Source organism: Ambystoma mexicanum, chromosome 10 (assembly GCF_040938575.1).
Source record: "Ambystoma mexicanum isolate Mex_15411 chromosome 10, UKY_AmexF1_1, whole genome shotgun sequence".
In the NCBI taxonomy this organism is placed as follows: domain Eukaryota; kingdom Metazoa; phylum Chordata; class Amphibia; order Caudata; family Ambystomatidae; genus Ambystoma; species Ambystoma mexicanum.
The window spans coordinates 1,549,765,573-1,549,785,910 of NC_090932.1; the positions used below are offsets into that span (position 1 = coordinate 1,549,765,573).

A 20,338-nucleotide genomic window follows, 5' to 3' on the forward strand; every position below is an offset into this window, starting at 1 on the left:
TATTTACATATTTTTTTATTTTTTTGTTATGCTCTACATTGCAAGATTTTAACCCATTATTATTAAAAAAATTAACGGGGGGGGGACCCCCGAACCCTTTCTATTGGTTCGGGGTCCCTCACTGCGCTCTGTCGCTATGCCATTTTTGGGAAAAATAGTTATGCTCGTCCACTTAAAAAATTCCCCAGCTGCCACTGGCCCTCGGACTGTGGTGGGAGCAGGGTGGTGAGAGCCAAGGGTGTGTGATGGGGTGGGGAGAGCCCAAGGACTGGGTAGGAGTGGGATGAGGGAGCCCAGCGACTGATAGGAGCAGGTGGGGGAGCCCAGGGACTATACTGGGAGTAGGGTGCAGTGACAGTGCACAATAGTTCATAGCCATTTGTACATACTGTCCATTTGGCATTTTTGGGGGGGCCCGGCCTGCCCAAATTTTGCTCAGGGGAGCACAGGCCAAAAAAGTTTGAGGACCACTGCTTTAGACAGTGGTGAGTGTGTAATGGAGAAAAGGCAGGACCCAGGCATGAGGTTGTATTGAGTGTCGCAGGGGGTGTAGCGATGGGGTTTGTGGGGAGCGGCGGAACGCCAGTGGGGAACAAAGTTCCACTACGTAGCTTGACACTAATTACTAGAATTTATGTTTCAGCCACAATGTCGCTCAGTGGCTAATGTGTTTGCCCCAGTGTTAGATGCACTAGTTGAAGAGCACCGGTTCAGACTGGTAACATTTCTTTGTGAATCGTTTGCATAACCAATTGGGCTTTTAGTATCTAAACATAGACACCCCACACACACACCCATGCCTCGGTTCTAGCGACATTCACTTCCAAGCTACGGCCGAGAAACTCCGGACGTGCTTAAAATGGAAACACGGCGTGCTGCAAAACCCGCCCGGCCCTAGGACTCTCTGGCTGAGAAAGGTTCGGTGGGCCGGGGGGAGCGGGACTAAGGAGTCCCGGACATCTGATGAGATCAGACGGCTAAATAGAGTGACTGGGAGGTGGCGGGAATGCATTACTGGCTGGGTGCCCCACTCTTATGACTTCCGGTGCAGCACTGTGCCCCTCTCGTGCGTCACCATCCTCCATGGTATCACCGTTCCGCCTTGTGCTTTTTGGACCCTTCATGCGCACCTTACCGGTTTCTACGCCACCGCCACCGTGGGTTCTTTCTGTGCTCATGGTGGGTGTTTGTGGGGGGAGGGGGGCTGGGGAAGTGGGGGGCCACTGCATCCCCCATAAACCTAGACCCATGTCATGTCCGCCCGACCCACGATGCGCGTCTTTCTCCAGTCACCCTTGATTGATTTCTTGGCGTGTCTCTATGCCCCCTCTGTGTATTTCCATTACCCATGATGCGTGTCGGCACAGTAAGATGATGGCCAGGACCCTCCTGTGCATCTCCAGGCCCCCCCGAGTTGTCCCCGTGCTGTGTGATGTGTTCCCACGCTTTACCTACCGCCACAGAACATCCTCTCTATGATGCAAGTTTCCCCATGACCCACAACCCTAACAGTAACATCACCACAATAATATAGTCTACAATCATAACATGGCAAGCATGGCGTATGTGGCAGGGAAGGAAGGATGTAAGGTGTCCACGGATGGTTCGAAAGATCCTATGTCTGGGAGAGTGGGTATGGCATATTATCTGGAAAGCACTGGAGAGTATAAAGTGGGGCGACTGAGGAATGATGTGTCTATTTGTACGGCTGAGTTGGTGGCGATTGTATTGGCGATTGATAGGGTGTGCTAGTTGGGGTATGAGAAGGTGGTGGTGTTCTCGGACTCATTGAGTGGGTTGCAGGCGATTGTGGCAGGGGATGGTGATAGGAAGGATGTGATTTTGGACATCAGGAGGAAGATTGATCGTTGTGTGCGTGGGGGAATGGATTTGGAGTTGGTGTGGGTCCCCAGTCACAGTGCCATTTTGGGTAATGAGTTGGTGGCGGCAGGTGAGGGTATGAGGAGGGGAGCGGTTGATGTGAGGTTGCCTTTGAGTGTGGATGAGGTGAAGGCTGTGGTGGTGAGTGGATGAGTGGCAGGAGGATGTTTGGTGTTCGTGGGAAAGTGTCGGTGAAGGTGGATGCCGGGAGTCTGGAATGGAGGAGGGGGGAGGAGGTGATGCTGAATCGGTTGAGGATAGGGCACGTGAGGCTGAATGACTATTTCAAGTGGGGAAGCGTGAGTCGAGGGACTGTGCGGTGTGTGGGGTGCCTGAGACTGTGGGACATTTTCTGCTTAGGTGTGAGAGACATGTTGAGGAGAGAGAATTGATGAGGGTTCAGTTGTCTGCGCTGGGTGTGGCTGAGCTGAGTGGGAAGGCTTTGCTGGGAGGTGACGGGTGAGAGGCAGGAGGAGGAGCAGTGTGCTGTTGGATTTTGTGAGGCAGACGGGGCGGTGGGAGGAGTTGTGAGTTTATGTGAGCTAAGTATTGATTGGTGGGTTAGGTGCACATCATCCTTTTGGATGGGGAAGCGCCTGCGTGGGTCCGCCCACGCATTCGATAATTAAGAAGAATGGCAAGCATTTGCGAAGACCCTGTCAAACCAACCCTACTGTGCAAAGACCGCACAGACCAAGAACAATACGAACCCACGACTACATACTCAAGCCGAGAAGATGACGTAATGAGGCTCAAGCCTCGGTATCCAAAAGTCACTGTTGATTGATAAAAATATATCAGCAAGAAGAAGAACAAGCGCAAGCATTTCTTCAGTGCTAAATATCAGAACAAAATATCACAACCCAGTTTTTGGGGAATTACCCCAATCTGGTTTTTACTCCCTGAATATGGCAGGACGGAAGTTATAATAGTGAATTAATCCAGCCCTAAAATAGACCAGGAATGCGTTCTGGTTGTGATTAGCCATATATATATTCAGGGGATGTTTAGCTCAGAAGATATTATTGCCATGGCAATATTATTATGACGCTATTACTGACAATGTTTTTGTGGGGGATATTGGTGTGTCTCCATGCCACCCTTGCAGCACCGGTGCCTTCTTGGATATATCCATACGCCTTAGTGGGTGTCGCCAAGCCTCAAGAGTGCATCTACAACCACTTTAGCCAATCCGTATGCCTCTGGCCCGTCTGTATGCCTCTCTGGGCACATCTCTATGCCCCATCTGTATGCCTCCCAGGGTGCATCTCTATGCCCCTTTGCCCTGTCTGTATGCTTCCCTAGGTGCACTTCTATGCCTCTTTGGCCCGTCTGTATGCCTCCCGAGGTGCATCTCTATGCCCCTGTGGCCAGTCTAAATGCTTGCCTGGGTGCACTTCTATGCCCCCCCGCTTTGGCCCATCTGAATGCCTCCCTGGGCGTATCTCTATGCCCCTTTGGTCCATCTGTTTGCTTCCCTGGATGCACCTCTATGCCCCTTTGACACGTCTGTATGCTTCGCTGGTTGCACCTCTATGCCCATTTGAACCGTTTGTATGCTTCCCTGGGTGCACCTCTATGCCCCTTTGGCCCATCTGTATGCCTGCCTGGGTGCACTTCTATGCCCCTTTCACCAGTCTGTATGCCTGCCTGGAAGCACTACTATGCCCCTTTGACCCACTTGTATGCTTTTTTCTGGGCGCATCTCTATGCCCCTTTGGCCCGTCTGTATGCCTTCCTGGGTAAATCTCTATGCCCCTTTGGCCGGTCTGTATGTCTGCCTGGGTGCATTTCTATGCTCCTTTTGCCTGTCTGTATGCTGTGCCTCTTTGGCCTATCTGTATGCTCACCTGGGTGTGTTTCTATGCCCACTCTGGCATTGGTATACCCAGTTTTGCTGTTTCTGCATGCCTTCCGGGGTGTGTTTCTAAGCCCTCAGTGGCCCGTGTCTGTGCGGGGTACAAACACGGCCGCCCTAACAGGGACCAGATATTGGGAGGGAAAATCCTACCCAATTGATTAATGGGGCAAAAGGCGGGGGGGGGACTCCAAGGTCTTGCTCCAGTAAGGACCCCCAGGGGCAATAAGGGGGACACTACAAAGGGTTTCCTCGATAAGAGCACAAGGAGAAACCCCTAAAGGCAGAGGGGTAATCAGAACTGTCTTGCCCGGGCAGGCATGTGTCGCAAGACTATGGAGACCCACAGGACTGCACATCGTTGCAATACCCTTCCAAGGTCAAGTAAATAACTTTTTTGGAGAAATTAAAACCACCCTGAGACTGGGAGTGTATCGATGGATGCTTTCCTGGGTGCAGACGGCCTGGAATTTTATGGACTAGTATAAGGATTGAATGTTGGATTAAGGACATTATGCCCTTTGTTAGACAGGCATGGTATGAGGAGAGACACAGACTCAAGTATTATAGTTTCAAAACCTTTATTTACTGCAATGCTGGGGTTGGTCTAATACCCACCTGTCCCCAACTCTACAGGGACGGTTCCCTCAACTGATGTTTCTAAGGGCTGTCGATGTATGTAAATCCATAACCAAAATCTGTCTGTCTAAACCTATGCTTGCCCTCACTCTCTGATAACATATGGTAGGAAGTCTCTTTAAAGAAGAACTAGTGATTCAAAAATAAATATATACCAAGGCTGGTTTCATGTGGTCTTCTCTTCAGGTGTGGTTTGGTTAGAATCATCAAGGTTCAGCACAATCAAAAGGAAGTTGTCCATTAGCTCTGCTCCACAACGTTCTTGCACTCTGTTCCACAATTCCCAAAGTCTTTAGTTCCTGGGGATTCCCTTCCCCAAACCTCAATCCTTCCAAGTCTTCCACTTTGCTGTGCAGACTTGCACCACTGCTGTCTTTCTTTTCTCTCAGCTTGCCGTGCTCCTGGCACCTTGCTTTGGGTTCACTTTCTCTTCACTGTGCGTCTTGCACATTAATTTCTATGCTTTCGTGCACCCTTGCACCTGTCCTTTTCCTTTCCGCGCCTCTTGCACACTTGTTTTGCTCTCGGTGCTCACTTGCACCTTTCCTTCACTTTCGGGTCACTCGCACCCTTCTCATTTACCTTCAAGCCTTTTTCATCCTTTCTGCTCTCTCAGCGCCTCTCTCTCGCTTTCCTTTTACTTTCCTTTATTCTTTCTTGCTTTCCACTTTGTGCCGCTTGCAAACTGTCTTTCTCCCTTCCCACTCCAGCTAGCCGCACACTCCTGAATTTCTCTCGCTTTCCCTTGAAATTCATCGAGCAGCTTTGTGCTGGCAGGCGGTCCTCTCAGGGCATATGGGATCGTGGTCAGGGTTTCACCACCTGCCCCTCAACCACCTGCCCCTCAGACGCCCTTGGGACCGGCGCACGTCCCAAGAGAACAAGCACTTTTCCACACGCCGCCAGCAAGATTCGGGCTGCCTCAATCCAGCTCCCGGGAGACACAGCCCCCTAACAACGTGGCAGCCTCTCACAAGCACCGGGCATCTCGGCACGCCTCTCTCCTCCGGATCCTCCAGGCTCCTCTCCCTTCAGCTCACTGCTCCATGACTTCGTTCAGGATTTACAGCTCGGTCCCTTGATTATGCAAAATCACACCTTTTATACTTACAAGAGTCAAGTGGAGTCAGGTGGGGGTAGTCAGTGTGAAATGCCCGACCCTGCCTGACCCATTAATTGGACAACCTAATGGTAGTAGATGGCAGTCTTCCTTTGGTTTCTCAAGGTGTTTCATGCAGGTAGTCCTCACTACTCTCAGTTGCCTCGTCTTCTTCCCAGTATTTGTCGGAAATGGGGAGATGGAATGGGAAGCGGTTTCAGATGGGAAATGGGGAGAGGGGGAATACCATGTCTCGCCCTTGGGTATTCTCTGCCCAATCCCCCATGACTCTCCACTCAGGTAATCCTCCCTCACTTGCCCACCCCCAGAGTAGGGATCCAAAAGCGATGGCCCTTCCCTGGCCACCTGAATGGAAGATCCCGGAGGAGTAGTTTCTCACACCTTCTAGCATAGGCCCCTTTCATTGCAAGTTCTTGCCACTCTGGCACAGTACGCATAGCACTTTCACTTTTGTGTTTTAGTGGGCATACATACCCTAGAACCTGTAGGCATGTCCTCACTCAAACCCTAAAGACCATGGTGGCAAAGGCTAAAGACGCTACTGGCCAAGGAGACTCTGGGGCATCCCACAGTACACCCTTCAAGTAGACCGTCTCTCAAGGGCCCACTGTACACCGCAGTTGTGATCATGAATACTAATTTTTGGGGAGGATAACATATAATGGATTTCCCCACATTATCTGTGCCTGGCGTTCCTTGTGCCTTCTCCCCTGTGACACAACCGACCCATTTGAACCCAACCATCTGTCCACCCATTCATCCAAACCCACCTGTCCACCCAATCTCTTCTAGCCATAATTCCACCCACCTACCCTTGCCCGGCATACAATAGGAGGCCATCCCAAGGCAGAGTCCCTTACCTTGGCATGGCCGGATGTCGCACACATGCATCTCGGGGTCGCCGGTCTTGCCAGTCACGTAGCACCAGGGTTGCAGTTGCGCATCGTAATTTCGGCAGTAACTGTGATTTTCAGCAGCTGAAAGAGAAGGAAGGAACCATGACTCCTTTCTGAGCAGGGCTATCATGCAACCTCCATCCCCACGTAATTCATCGCAGTGATTTATTTTCTACCCCCAACCCCACATGGGTCATTTTCAGGCTACCGTAATTGTTCCCTGCCATGGCTCAGGGCCACCGTCAGTTTGAGTCGCAAGCTCATCACTGGTTCTCAGTCGTGGAAAACTTGCTTTTAGCTCAGGGACTTGGCAGCTGCCAGCAGGATCTGGGCTCTAGCCCCCCATTAGGCCATGCTGTTATGCCTCCCAAGTACCCTCTGGTTCTTGCCAGCTTCTGTGTTGAGGTTCCAAGTAAGCCCCTTCCTCAAGCCTTAACCCTCTTCTGGTGTGACCTATGGGTAGTTGTATTTATAGATTGTATAACGCGCTTTCCGCAAACCGCCTTTACAAAAAGAAGAGAGTGATACATATTAATTAATAAAGCAAGTTTGGAAAAGGACATGTGATTAAGAAGCAGAAAGTAAAGAAAGAAGATGGGCCTTCAAACGGGTACGGAAGATGAGATGTGATAGGTGGAGGAAGAACGGACAGTAAGAGGAAGGGGATTCAAATGAAATGTCGCAAGAAGAGAGAAAGAGCAAAAACGAGAGGAAGCATAAGGGGGTTAGGGACAACAAGACGATAGGTAGACTGAAAACAAGAGAACCTAGATAAAGAGGGGCAAGGCCATGGAGGTGTTTAAACACAATACAGAGATAAAAGGCGAGATTGAAATGGTAGAATAGAAGCTGCTACAAGAGAAGAGGAAATTGGGGAGCAGGAAGATAGATCAAAAAGTAAATGAATAGCGGAGTAATAAAAAGAACGAAGAGGGGTAAGACCAGATGCGGGAAGTCCAATCACGAGAACAGAACAGTAGTGCATACGGAAAAGAATTAAGGCACAAATAAGAAGTTTAGTGGCATGAAAAGAAAGAAAAGAACGAGCATGACGATGACTGAAAAGGAGAAAGCAGCAGTTACGAGCAGTAAGAGAAATATGTGAGGAGAAGGAGAGGAAGGGATCAAAAAGAACGCCAAGATTCCGAGCAGATAGAGAGATAGGCTGATGAGAAGTGGGAAAGGAAAGAAAAGAAGGAGGTAAGAAAAGAACTTTGGTTTTAGATGGCTTAAGCTGGGGAAAGTGGGAAGCCATCCAAGATTAGATGGAAGAGTCAGAGTGAAACCTGAGAGTGAAGAGAGTCAGAGAATTCAGAAAAGAGATTTGAGAGTCAGCAGCATCAAAGTGACAGGAAAGATTGAAGGAAGAGATGAGGGAAGAAAGAGGAATAATGTACAATGAGAAAAGAAGGGGGACCCAGGACAGAGCCTTGGGGAACACCATGAAGAAATGAAAGTGGAGGAGAAGCTGGCCGGCTCAGGATATGGAATAACAGCATCCAGAGAAATACGCGTAGCCACCTCCTGCTCCTTAACTTAATAGGGCTAGTTTGTCTTGACCACCTCCTCTTCCCCCCTTCTATCTCTTTGCTTGACCACCTCCTCTTCCCCCCCCCTTCTATCTCTTTGCTTGACCACCTCCTCTCCCCCTTCTGTCTCTTGGCTTGACCACCTCCTCTTCCCCCTTCTGTCTCTTTGCTTGACCACCTCCTCTTCCCCCTTCTGTCTCTTTGCTTGACCACCTCCTGTCTCTTTGCTTGACCACCTCCTCTTCCCCCTTCTGTCTCTTTGCTTGACCACCTCCTCTCCCCCTTCTGCCTCTTTGCTTGACCACCTCCTCTTCCACCCTTCTGTTTCTCTGCTTGTCCATCTCCTCTTCCCCCTTCTGTCTCTTTGCTTAACCACCTCCTCTCCCCCCCTTCCGTCTCTTTGCTTGACCACCTCCTCTCCCCCCCTTCTGTCTCTTTGCTTAACCACCTCCTCTTCCCCCTTCTGTCTCTTTGCTTGACCACCTCCTCTCCCCCTTCTGTCTCTTTGCTTGACCACCTCCTCTTCCCCCTTCTGTCTCTTTGCTTGACCACCTCCTCTTCCACCCTTCTGTTTCTCTGCTTGTCCATCTCCTATTCCCCCTTCTGTCTCTTTGCTTAACCACCTCCTCTCCCCCCCTTCCGTCTCTTTGCTTGACCACCTCCTCTTCCCCCTTCTGTCTCTTTGCTTGACCACCTCCTCTTCCCCCTTCTGTCTCTTTGCTTGACCACCTCCTCTTCCACCCTTCTGTTTCTCTGCTTGTCCATCACCTCTTCCCCCTTCTGTCTCTTTGCTTAACCACCTCCTCTCCCCCCCTTCCGTCTCTTTGCTTGACCACCTCTTCCCCCCCCTTCTGTCTCTTTGCTTAACCACCTCCTCTTCCCCCTTCTGTCTCTTTGCTTAACCATCTCCTCTTCCCCCTTCTGTCTCTTTGCTTGACCACCTCCTCCCCCACCATTCTGTCTCTTTGCTTGACCACCTCCTCTTCCCCCTTCTGTCTCTTTGCTTGACCACCTCCTCTTCCACCCTTCTGTTTCTCTGCTTGTCCATCACCTCTTCCCCCTTCTGTCTCTTTGCTTGACCACCTCCTCCCCCACCCTTCTGTCTCTTTGCTTGACCACCTCCTCTTCCCCCCTTCTGTCTCTTTGCTTAACCACCTCCTCTTCCCCATTCTGTCTCTTTGCTTGACCACCTCTTCCCCCCCTTCTGTCTCTTTGCTTAACCACCTCCTCTTCCCCCTTCTGTCTCTTTGCTTAACCATCTCCTCTTCCCCCTTCTGTCTCTTTGCTTGACCACCTCCTCCCCCACCCTTCTGTCTCTTTGCTTGACCACCTCCTCTCCCCCTTCTGTCTCTTTGCTTGACCACCTCCTCTCCCCCTTCTGTCTCTTTGCTTGACCACCTCCTCTTCCCCCCCTTCTGTCTCTTTGCTTAACCACCTCCTCTTCCCCCTTCTGTCTCTTTGCTTAACCATCTCCTCTTCCCCCTTCTGTCTCTTTGCTTGACCACCTCCTCCCCCACCCTTCTGTCTCTTTGCTTGACCACCTCCTCTCCCCCTTCTGTCTCTTTGCTTGACCACCTCCTCTCCCCCTTCTGTCTCTTTGCTTAACCACCTCCTCTTCCCCCTTCTGTCTCTTTGCTTAACCACCTCCTCTCCCCCCTTCTGTCTCTTTGCTTGACCACCTCCTCTCCCCCCCTTCCGTCTCTTTGCTTGACCACCTCCTCTTCCCCCTTCTGTCTCTTTGCTTGACCACCTCCTCTCCTCCCCCTTCTCTCTCGTTGCTTGACCACCTCCTCCCCCACCCTTCTGTCTCTTTGCTTGTCCATCTCCTATTCCCCCTTCTGTCTCTTTGCTTAACCACCTCCTCTCCCCCCCTTCCGTCTCTTTGCTTAACCATCTCCTCTTCCCCCTTCTGTCTCTTTGCTTGACCACCTCCTCCCCCACCCTTCTGTCTCTTTGCTTGACCACCTCCTCTTCCCCCCTTCTGTCTCTTTGCTTAACCACCTCCTCTTCCCCCTTCTGTCTCTTTGCTTGACCACCTCTTCCCCCCCTTCTGTCTCTTTGCTTAACCACCTCCTCTTCCCCCTTCTGTCTCTTTGCTTAACCATCTCCTCTTCCCCCTTCTGTCTCTTTGCTTGACCACCTCCTCCCCCACCCTTCTGTCTCTTTGCTTGACCACCTCCTCCCCCACCCTTCTGTCTCGTTGCTTGACCACCTCCTCTTCCCCTTCTGTCTCTTTGCTTGACCACCTCCTCCCCCACCCTTCTGTCTCTTTGCTTAACCACCTCCTCTCCCCCCCTTCCGTCTCTTTGCTTAACCATCTCCTCTTCCCCCTTCTGTCTCTTTGCTTGACCACCTCCTCCCCCACCCTTCTGTCTCTTTGCTTGACCACCTCCTCTTCCCCCCTTCTGTCTCTTTGCTTAACCACCTCCTCTTCCCCCTTCTGTCTCTTTGCTTGACCACCTCTTCCCCCCCTTCTGTCTCTTTGCTTAACCACCTCCTCTTCCCCCTTCTGTCTCTTTGCTTAACCATCTCCTCTTCCCCCTTCTGTCTCTTTGCTTGACCACCTCCTCCCCCACCCTTCTGTCTCTTTGCTTGACCACCTCCTCCCCCACCCTTCTGTCTCGTTGCTTGACCACCTCCTCTTCCCCTTCTGTCTCTTTGCTTGACCACCTCCTCCCCCACCCTTCTGTCTCTTTGCTTGACCACCTCCTCTTCCCCCCTTCTGTCTCTTCTTCTTCTCTTACACCTGAAATAACTCGCTGGAAAGCCGCCCGTACCCAAACACAGTCTGGTGGGCGCTGCTTCTTTTTATACACCCCCACACAGCGAAAAGCGATGCGTCACCTGAAATCTGATTACTTTGTCAATTTATGTATTTTTACATTTGTAAAGTCCGCAAAACCGGCAGGCACCATTGATGGATTGCTCTCTTAAAAGTAATGACAGTAAGTGATATTACACTTCAATTCCTTTTTGTTTTAATGGATTTTTCATTAGAACAGAATCTTACACATAAAGGAAGCCCCACATCTCATATTTATAATGTAACCGCTTGTGAGTAAACAGTCTAAATGGGCAGTGCCAGGCTCCCTTCCTTTCTGCCCCAGGGTGGTTGACTTCTCCTTGCTACCTACCAGTGGACGATGGCGACAGGGAGCTCTTCTGCACTTCCAGCCAGTTCAAGCAGGGCTGCCCGCCCGCTGCCACCTGCTTTCTGCCCAGGTATGGCCTCCCATCTCCGTGAAGACATTCTGGATGAGAGGTGGGAAAGACAGCCAAGTGTTAAATACTTCACAAAAGTGCCCACCTCCAGAGAGCCCTTCTTTGCAATGTGCCCCCCCAACCCCGCCTTCATTTGGGAGTTCCTCTTTTGGAACCACCCCTTCTCTTTCAGATCTGCCAGAGCACATGGGGACCTTGGCAAATACAGTGGTGTGCAGTGTAAATCCCATTAAAATAACATTAATACATTGCTAACCAGAGAGAGGCTCCGGCCCAAAATCGCCACCTGGAAAACGCTCTAGAACGTGGCCTGGGAGGAACTATCACCCTCCTGGGGTTTCACTCTTCTTGCACCATTTCATTGGAATTCCCATCCTCTTACTATCCGTTCTTCCTATGCCACTTCCTCCTCTGAGACTCACACCAACCACATCTAACCCTACTCCGATGTGGCACTGATCCCTAAACATGACCCCATAAGGCACTGATCCCTTAACATCCGAGACCTTATTTAAGTGCCAGCTTCTAAAGGTCACCCCAGCCCTCCAATCCCTTATGACGCCAGGACAATACCGACCATTCCCCACGACCGTCAGACACATAGCCACTATAGAACCTTTGACCTGAAAGGCCTTGTAAACCCCTGTCTCCTTGTGCCAAGTAACTCATGACCCGAGACCTAGATATTCTAAAATCCCTGGTACCAGGTGATCTGTGACCCCCAATGACTAAATAATTTCCAACCTGACCACAGGCAATGGGAGGATAGCTCAGGGGCAACGTGCTCACCTCGGAAGCAAGACGACATGCAGCAGCACAGGTTTGATTCCCGGGTCCGCGCTTAGAAACCTCTGGGTATTAAGCGCGTTAGGATATCATATCATACCTATGACCCTTGAAGGGCCATCTCCTCCATATCATCCGACTTAAAATCAGCCATGACTTCTGAGGTCTAGCTATCCCATAACTCATTGACCCCAAGTAACCTCTGATCCCTTGGGCCAAGTTATAAAGCTGATCATCTACCCTAGGGTAGGTTGGACTCCAGCCTTGAGATATGCGAGATCACCTGGCCCAGGTAACCCGACTCCCCTTGCACGCTGCTACCAGTCTACAGCAGTCACCTGGCTAGACCCAACCATCTGATCCGATGTGACAAATTATACCCTAAAGCCTCAGATAATCCACAGAATCTGATCCCAAGTTACCTATGAAAGCCAAGTATAGTCCAGATCATTTGATCCCGGTTCGCCTATGAACCCCCCCTCTGCCCCCTCCCGAAGACCTCTAGATATCCCAGGGATGAATGTGGGAACAAGGGACGTGACCTAGCAGTTGGTTGTGGACTGACAATTTTGGAGTGCAACCAAGACGGAGTAAAAAAAATTGAAGTTTCAAATGACCTGCCAGGCAGAAAAGTCACTTGCCCCATGACACGATTGCCAGATCTAAACATGCATACAGCACACAATTTCTTCTGCGCCAACATTTGCCAACGACGAGTGATGGGTGCAATTTTTGTGGCCCGATGACTGAATGCAAAGCTGCCCGGAGGAACTCCCACTTGCTAGGATCGAGTCCAGGCTTCCCATCAATCCCTTGTAGCGCATTTCAGTGAGCTGGTCTAAGTGGCGGGGTTACGCCAAGATGGGAGACCCAACCAATCAATTCCCAGATACCCAACGAGGAGGAGACCCGAGACCGCTTGCCGTCCAGTGCGGGTGGCATGGTCCCCCGCATTTCGGTCTGGACTGCACCGCTTGCCGCCAGACTCCGACTCATTTTGCATATGTTTTTTCCCCTTTCTGTAGTGGCACAGGTGGGATGATAAATGATGGAATCGCAGCAGCCCAGAGCAATCCCCAGTGGTTAAGGTCGATTCAAAGGTTTACATCACTCACTTGTTGGTTACCATACAAAACACGCAAGTGGCCTCTCACTGAGACCCGTACATATGTATTTATTTAATTTATTTGTAAAGAGCTGGACGAGAGCCCTGCGACATACAAGCACTGAGACAGGCAAACAACAAAAAACAGAGAAAGAAAAGTCAGTGACACCAGAGAGAAGCAGGAAGGTGGGGAATTTGATCAAAGTTATTCAAAAAGAGTCGTTTTCACAATCCGCCTGAAACTAACAAGTCAGAGGCAAGAGTCCGGGGGCAGGGAATCCAAAGGTGTGGCGTCGAGAAAGGAAAACATCCCTTTTTCCACTAGTGAGAGCTTTGCCTTTGGTGCTTGCAGTAGGCCGGTGTCGTTTGACCTGAGACTGCATCTATCCGGCACCCATTAGATATATCTGATGTCATCAGACACCAGGTCAGCTAGGACACTCGAGAACCAAAGAATTCTCGGATCACTAGAACCCAAAGAGGCCTTTAGATATCCCAGATAAAGATACCCTGCTGTGAGGTCTAGGTATCCCAAATGAAAAGACCCCAATGAGACTTCCAGATCTCCCAAATCAACGGACCCCAATGACATCCTCAGATATCCCAAATCAACGGACCCCAATCAGACCCCCGGACATCCCATTTTAACAGACTCCAATGAGACCTCCAGATATCCTAAATCAGGGTTTTGCAACCTTTGGCTGTAAGTGTTTTGGACTACAACTCCCATCAGCACTATCCAGCATAGTCAATGGGAAGGGATCATGGGAGTCCTAGTCCAAAACATCTGGAGTGCTGCAGGTTGAAGACCCGTCCTAGATCAATAGACCTCATTGAGACATTGCGATATCCCCAGATCAATAGAACCCACTGGGCGCTCCAGATATCCCAGAACAGGCCCCATTGAGATCTACAGATGTTCCAGATCAATGGATTCCAATGAGACCTCCAGCTATCCCAAATCAACGGACCCCAAAGAGACCTGCAGCTATCCCAGATCAAAGGACCCCAATGAGACCTCCAGCTATTCCCGATCAACAGACCGCAATGAGACCTCAAGATATCACAGATCAGTGGATCCCAATAAAACTACCAGCTATCCCTGATCGACAGACCCCAATGAGACTTCCTGCTATCCCAGATCAACAGACCCCAATGAGACTTCCAGCTATCCCAGATCGGTGGATCCCAATTAGACCTCCAGATATTTCTATTTTTATCTGTTTGCAAGGCGCTGAAAGCCCGCAGGCATCGGGGGCCAAGACATTTAGACAATAGGAGCGACCATCAAGTGACAGGACAGAGGAAAGGAGGAGGGTGAGTTTCTCAAAGAGGAAGGTTTTGAGGAATTTTCTTAAAAGTTCCTAAGTAGGGATCCATTCTCAGAGTATTGGGAAGTGGATTCCAGAAGGTGGCTGCTTTTACTGGAAAAGATCTTCCAAGTCCCTTTGAGCGTCTGTCATCTGCATTTTGTTTGTAGAGCGCATTATTCTGGGTAGACAATATTGTGGAATTGATATCCCAGATTAACAGACCCCAATGAGACCCCCCCAATATCCCAGAACAGACCCCACTGTGACCTCCAAAGATCCGACATAAAAAGGCCTCAATGAGACCGTCAGCTATCCCAGATCAACGTACCCCAAGATTCCCAGCTCTGACTCCAATCAACCAGGACCATCGAGGCACATAAATTAACCATTCTATCGGACTCTGTGAAAACTAGGATGTCAGAGTCTTCCGGAGGATTACGAATATCATCGTACCCATGGAAACCGAAGAGTCCCAAGACCCTGATACAATGTGACAAGTGAGCCCTCGAAGTAAACCTGGCAATCAGACCACAGGTGCCATAGATATCCCAGACCTTTTAACTTTTATGACACCCCATGTCTCCTTGCCTGACCCAAGGAAACCTAGGACCACGTGGTCCTTTGGCATCCCATATCCTCTAATCCAAGCAAAACAAGATTTCCAAGATAGGTCAATGTTAACAGTGGTTTGTATAGCGCATAGATGCCATTTGCATGACACTGCAGCGCTGTCTCCTTATCCAGAAAAGCAGTTGCTGCAGAGCTCAGGTGTCTGAAAGGTGAAAGTCTGGGTGAATGAGGCCTGCTGCCTATGTGTTCTTTGATCTCTGTACAGCACCTCCTGGCATGTGATACAGCTTCTAAGCACTGTAGGTTGAATGGCTTTTGGGCAGACCGTATTACGAACAGACATGAGCAAAAGAGCATTGCTTTGCATGCGAAGAGTAAACATATGCGGCAACTTTGAAACACGTTTGAAACACATTGTGTAATTGTGTATAGGCGCTATATAAATAAAGGATCATAACAACTACTGGAGCAAGCGTAAGGCGGGGGGGGGGGGGTTCGCTTTGAACTGGGTCTGCAAGCTCGTTCTGCGGCTACATTGCCCTGAGGTCGGATGGGAGGGGAGCAGAGCATTCAGTGACCGGACCTCGGACTCTGGCATCCCTCCCCCACCCCCATGCAGGATTGGCGATATCCGTCCACTGTGCAGGTGTGAGGGTTTGAGTTGCTTAGGTCAATCTCATGTGTGACGCGTGATGACAGCCGTGTGCTCTATCCATTAGGATTCCCAACATCACCCAGCGCCTGGAAGCCTACTCGCTCCCCTCTCGGCGCTATCCCTAGTGGCACCTGCCTCTACCCGCTCAAGTTCACTCTCCCGAGGCCTCACCTGAAGCACACACCCCTCGCCGCCCCATCCCCCACACACACACCAGGTGACATAATCAGGACCTGATGTAGCAGTGCCATTAACCCCCTGTGCATCAAAGCAGAGGCATCAAATTAAACAGCCAAAGCTTAATGGTTAAATGCCTGGCAGCTCAAGCTCAGTGGCCCCGATTGGAGGAGGGAACACTCAGTCACTTCTGATATCTCCCAGTGAAGCACGAGGACGCCCTTGGGAATACATAAAATGGCCCCAGATCTGCCGGCCGTCTGCAGGAGGGACTGGCCTGAGGAGTCGGTGCAATTAACACCAGCCCCGCTTGCAACACCCCCCCAATTACCCAACTCATCCCCAAATATGTCCCTGTCTGTGAAGCGGGGACCCGTGTGATCAGATAAACGATCGTATTGGCTCGGGTTTTGTCGGTCGAATAAAGGATATATAGACTAACATTACATTCAACCTCTCCTTGAATACAACTGCATGGATATCACTTAGGAAAAATCATTAAAACGCCTCTGCACCGCAAGGAGGGGCTCGGTGGTCTTAAGCGCCAATGTGCTAATACTAAGTGTACGTTTTGTTGATTCGGTACACATGGGCTGGACATACACATGACGCCAATTGCACTGCAATGGACACCAATGCGGATCGATGCAGCCTGGGGGTAGAAGCACGGCGGCACCCGGGTTATATATATTCCTGGCATATGATATGCACTCTGTGGCAGGAGACTGGGAGCGGGCGCACAGATGCTGCTGCTGCCGCCTCCCAGCGGCGGCGGGGAGGGGGAGACTCGAGCCCCCTGCAACATTTCCAGCCACGGCTAGTCAGAACTGGCTTGCATACGGCGCGGCACGTGGGCATGAAGGGGCGCTGAGCCCCCCAAAAACATGGCATCCACTGACAATGGTACTGCCTACACATACGCCATTCTCGCAGGAAGCGCCTAGGGGACTGACAGTGCGGCGCTATGCATGACGTCTCACCTTCAGTGCCTAGAACAGCGGGCAGCAACAGGCAGCTCAGGAACAGGCCGTGCAGAAAAACATCCATTCTCGCTGCTGGCAGCAGCGCCCCCGGGTCACGGTGCAAGAGTCCCAGACTGCCTCAGAGCACGGGGTGAGGGGCTCTGCGAAGGCGCTACATCCGTGAGTGCAAAGAAGGGGTTGCCACTGGCTCGCAGTTCTCCAGGCAGGTAACGGCGGTACGCATGAGGGGCCAGCCGCTAGATCAGGCGCTGGGCCAGGCAACAGGCTGTGGGCACATGGGAGCCTGAGCGCACAGAGGGTCTTAGGCAGACCTCGAGGTTCCTGGAAGATGTGCCAAGCTGGCACACAAGCGAAGCCACAGACTCTGCACGGGACTGGGTGCACAGGAGAGGTGGCAGGCTGTGCACCACACACTTGGGGCAAAAGCAGATGGCGGGTCCGGCTGTGTGCACAGATGCGGCGCCAGACAGGGTCGGGTTCACTTCAGACTGGGTGAAATGGAGGTGTGCCGGGTTCTGGAGCAGGCTTAGCGCACTGAAGACGTGCCAGTCTCTGCGTGAGAGCAGGCTCACTGAGGAGGACGTGACATTCTCTGCATCCGGCCGGGCGCAAAGCAGAGGTTGCAGCAGTCGTGGGATCAGGCTGGTGCGCAGGAGATGTCGGTTCTGGGTGCCAATGCGTGCACGGGGAAGGTGCCACCTCTAGGCGCATTGAGTGTGCAGGCTGGGTGCAATGGGGAAGAGGTGTAAAGGGTGCACGCTCTGGATCCGGCTGGGGATGTGCAGCCGATTCTCCGTGTTCGACGGGCAAGCGTGCCGGTCACTGCTCCTCTTTCTTACCCACTGCCCTTCCTATACCCTGACTGGCCCTTCCCTGGCTTCTCTTTTGGTAAACAGCCTCTCTCTGGTGCTGGCCCTCCCTCCCTCTCCTTCCTCACTGCAGTCAGAGGAGGCTGGCAGTGCAGTGGCTTCCCCGCGGTCCTAGAGCGCACGGCGCCCTGATCACACAACTGGCACAGCAGGGCATGCGCCCAGCCAGGCCAAACAAGTACAAGAGACTAGAGATCCAAAACACAGTGTACACAATCTACACACAGCAGGCCACACACTCCGCACACAACCTGCCTTCAACAGGCCCAGAACACAAAGATCCACCGTAACACAACATTTTGACCACAGTACAAACAGCAACATGCATAGGAAAAACAGTGGTCGAAGTGTACGAAAAGAAGCAGTGGAGCTATGTTTCCTTCTGGCCTGCACCCACTCCCCACAAACCCCATCACCACGTCCCCTCCCACACACAATACACACCCCCAAACACTTGCACCTGCTGTTTAAGGGAACGTTCAGTGCAGTGCACTGAAAGTGCAAGTTTTCAACTCCTTCCTACACTTTTATTTTAAAACGAAACCATCCCGGACGGTTTCTTTGTAAAATAAAAGTACAGGAGCTGTAAAAGGTCATTTAAAAAAGTACAGGAGCACCACTCCCGACCACTCCCGCTCACTTCGACCACTGAGGAAAAACAGGGAAAGATAGCATAACTCCACTACCTAAGCAGGATTATGCCCGCCCCTGGGTGTACCAAGCTCAATAAGTTAACTGGAGGCCAACCTCTTCCCTGCCTGATACATGCTAGACAGTCAGGAAAGGGAAGAGACGCGTACACCGCCCAATAGACTACTGAAAGTAAATAGATAGAAAGAAGCTGGGTAACGATAATAAAACACACTATCATCTAAGAACTATGCTCACCGAACCTGGGGTCATATGCCAATTAATCTATTGAACGAGCCGCATTATCGCCTCAGAAACTAGATACTCAGTAAACCTAGAGAGTTATACCAACCCATTTTGACTACCGATACATAAACGAAACTACAGGGATTATGAGACATACAACCCACTAACCAAAACCACCAATTTCTGCTTACTTAAATCACACAAAACCCACACAACCACCTCTCACAGCAAACCGCACGGACTTTGCCACACGGCAACAACGAACACATAGATCGCAACAAGAGCACCCAAGGATCCGCTTCGATCCTATTTGCACACCCAAGCTCAGCGCACTGTGAAAACCGATCTGAAACTGCCAACAGGACACCACCTCTCACTTTCCTAAACCCTCTTCACCCACTAACTCACCCCCCCTCTTTGTTTACAGATCCGCCTGAACACCTGGAGACCAACTCCGTAGGTGACGGTGCGCTATATAAATACCTTTAACATTAACAAGAGATCCATGTCAGCATACATCCCAACCTGGCATCTCCCGAATGCAGAGGACATCCTGTTGCTTTATTTTCCTTGGCATTCTGGGACTGGTAGTACTACATTTAAAATGGAAAAGACAAAACTACCATTCCCAGAAGGAAGAAAACTGGACTGGATGGTTTTGTAGCACAAGAACCCTCCAAACCTGAGAGCTCTGCACAAAACCTGTCCACAGCATACCACAAAGCACAACAAGCCATCATCACAAACACGGCAAGCCCCTAGACTTAGGCCTAACCGACCTCAAAGAATCAATCACCACAACTGTCCCAGGTCCAGAAAACTGCAAACACCCACACACAAACACTGCGCAGTTTCTAAACAATATTACGCCCATGGAGAAACACCAGAATGCTCGCACCACCCCGCTGCTACCCTGCACTGTACTCCCTCTCCAAAACATGACATCATTGCAACGTAAACACCATTGTATTGACTTGTACTTAAAATTAATAACTAGACAACGTATGCAACACTATTTTAAACAGGACTTCATTTTCTAGCTCCATTTTTCCCCCGTTGTATAAAGGAAGTGCACTCGCCTGGATGGTGCTTCCACAAAAGCACCTGTTGCTGCTGCTGTGCTCTATTTTTCCACAATTTTGCTTGAAAGCGCACGAAAGGCTGTGACATCAGTCATGTTGCCATGTGATCTGTGTATCTACCTATTCACTTTTTATATAGCGCCTTACACCCATGGGCCTCTAAGCGCTCATGAGAGAATATATAACAATACTTGCCAATGGTGTGGGTGCGTGATCATTTAATGGGACAACCTGGTATAGGGTCAGAGTATCAAGTATAGGATGGCAACATCTCTAAAATGGCATGAGTACTTATGAGGTGAGTGCCTGGGCATATAATTTTAATTTCTGGCAAATAGTTGCATGCCGAATGTTTAGCTCATGTACAACGTGCTGGTTTTGGGAATGGCGCTATGCCATGCAACACGTTTGAAACCCTGGTGGCACTAACTAGGTTCTGCTTCACTATGAGGGTAATGAATCGAGCACCATCGGTGGATAGTAATTACATTTATTAATACAGAGCTTAGAAGTGGTTCATCTACACGAAGCACTATGCAAATCACCAAATGATAATGATATGATGCAAGTACAAGGCCAACATATTAAATATGCCTAGTGAGTTGTGCTAGCTGCTGTTGTCTGATGGCAAACGCTGACCATTTCTGTGAGTACCTGGCAACGATGAGAGTGCCTTACTGTATGATGATAACACCTGTAATAGGTTTTATATGAACATATCCTGCCCAGACCAATGAAATGATAGTAATTTGGGCATGCAATGGTAACACTAGCAAA

At 50.5% G+C, this 20,338-nt stretch overlaps 1 protein-coding gene across 2 annotated transcripts in view; it reads right to left on the minus strand.

The window, feature by feature from the left end:
- Positions 1–17,652, minus strand: part of PIK3IP1 (phosphoinositide-3-kinase interacting protein 1) — a 93,702-nt gene extending 76,050 nt beyond the window's left edge. Inside the window, exons 1-3 of one of the 2 annotated variants that reach the window (XM_069619800.1) lie at positions 16,732–17,652; positions 11,058–11,174; positions 6,359–6,475 (exon numbers count right to left, since the gene is read on the minus strand). In XM_069619800.1, coding sequence (XP_069475901.1) covers positions 6,359–6,475; positions 11,058–11,174; positions 16,732–16,798 — 301 coding nt within the window. In that variant the 5' untranslated portion in view covers positions 16,799–17,652. The remainder of the gene's footprint in view (positions 1–6,358; positions 6,476–11,057; positions 11,175–16,731) is intronic. The other variant, XM_069619801.1, reaches the window with a different exon arrangement.
- Between the last annotated feature and the right edge of the window lie 2,686 nt (positions 17,653–20,338).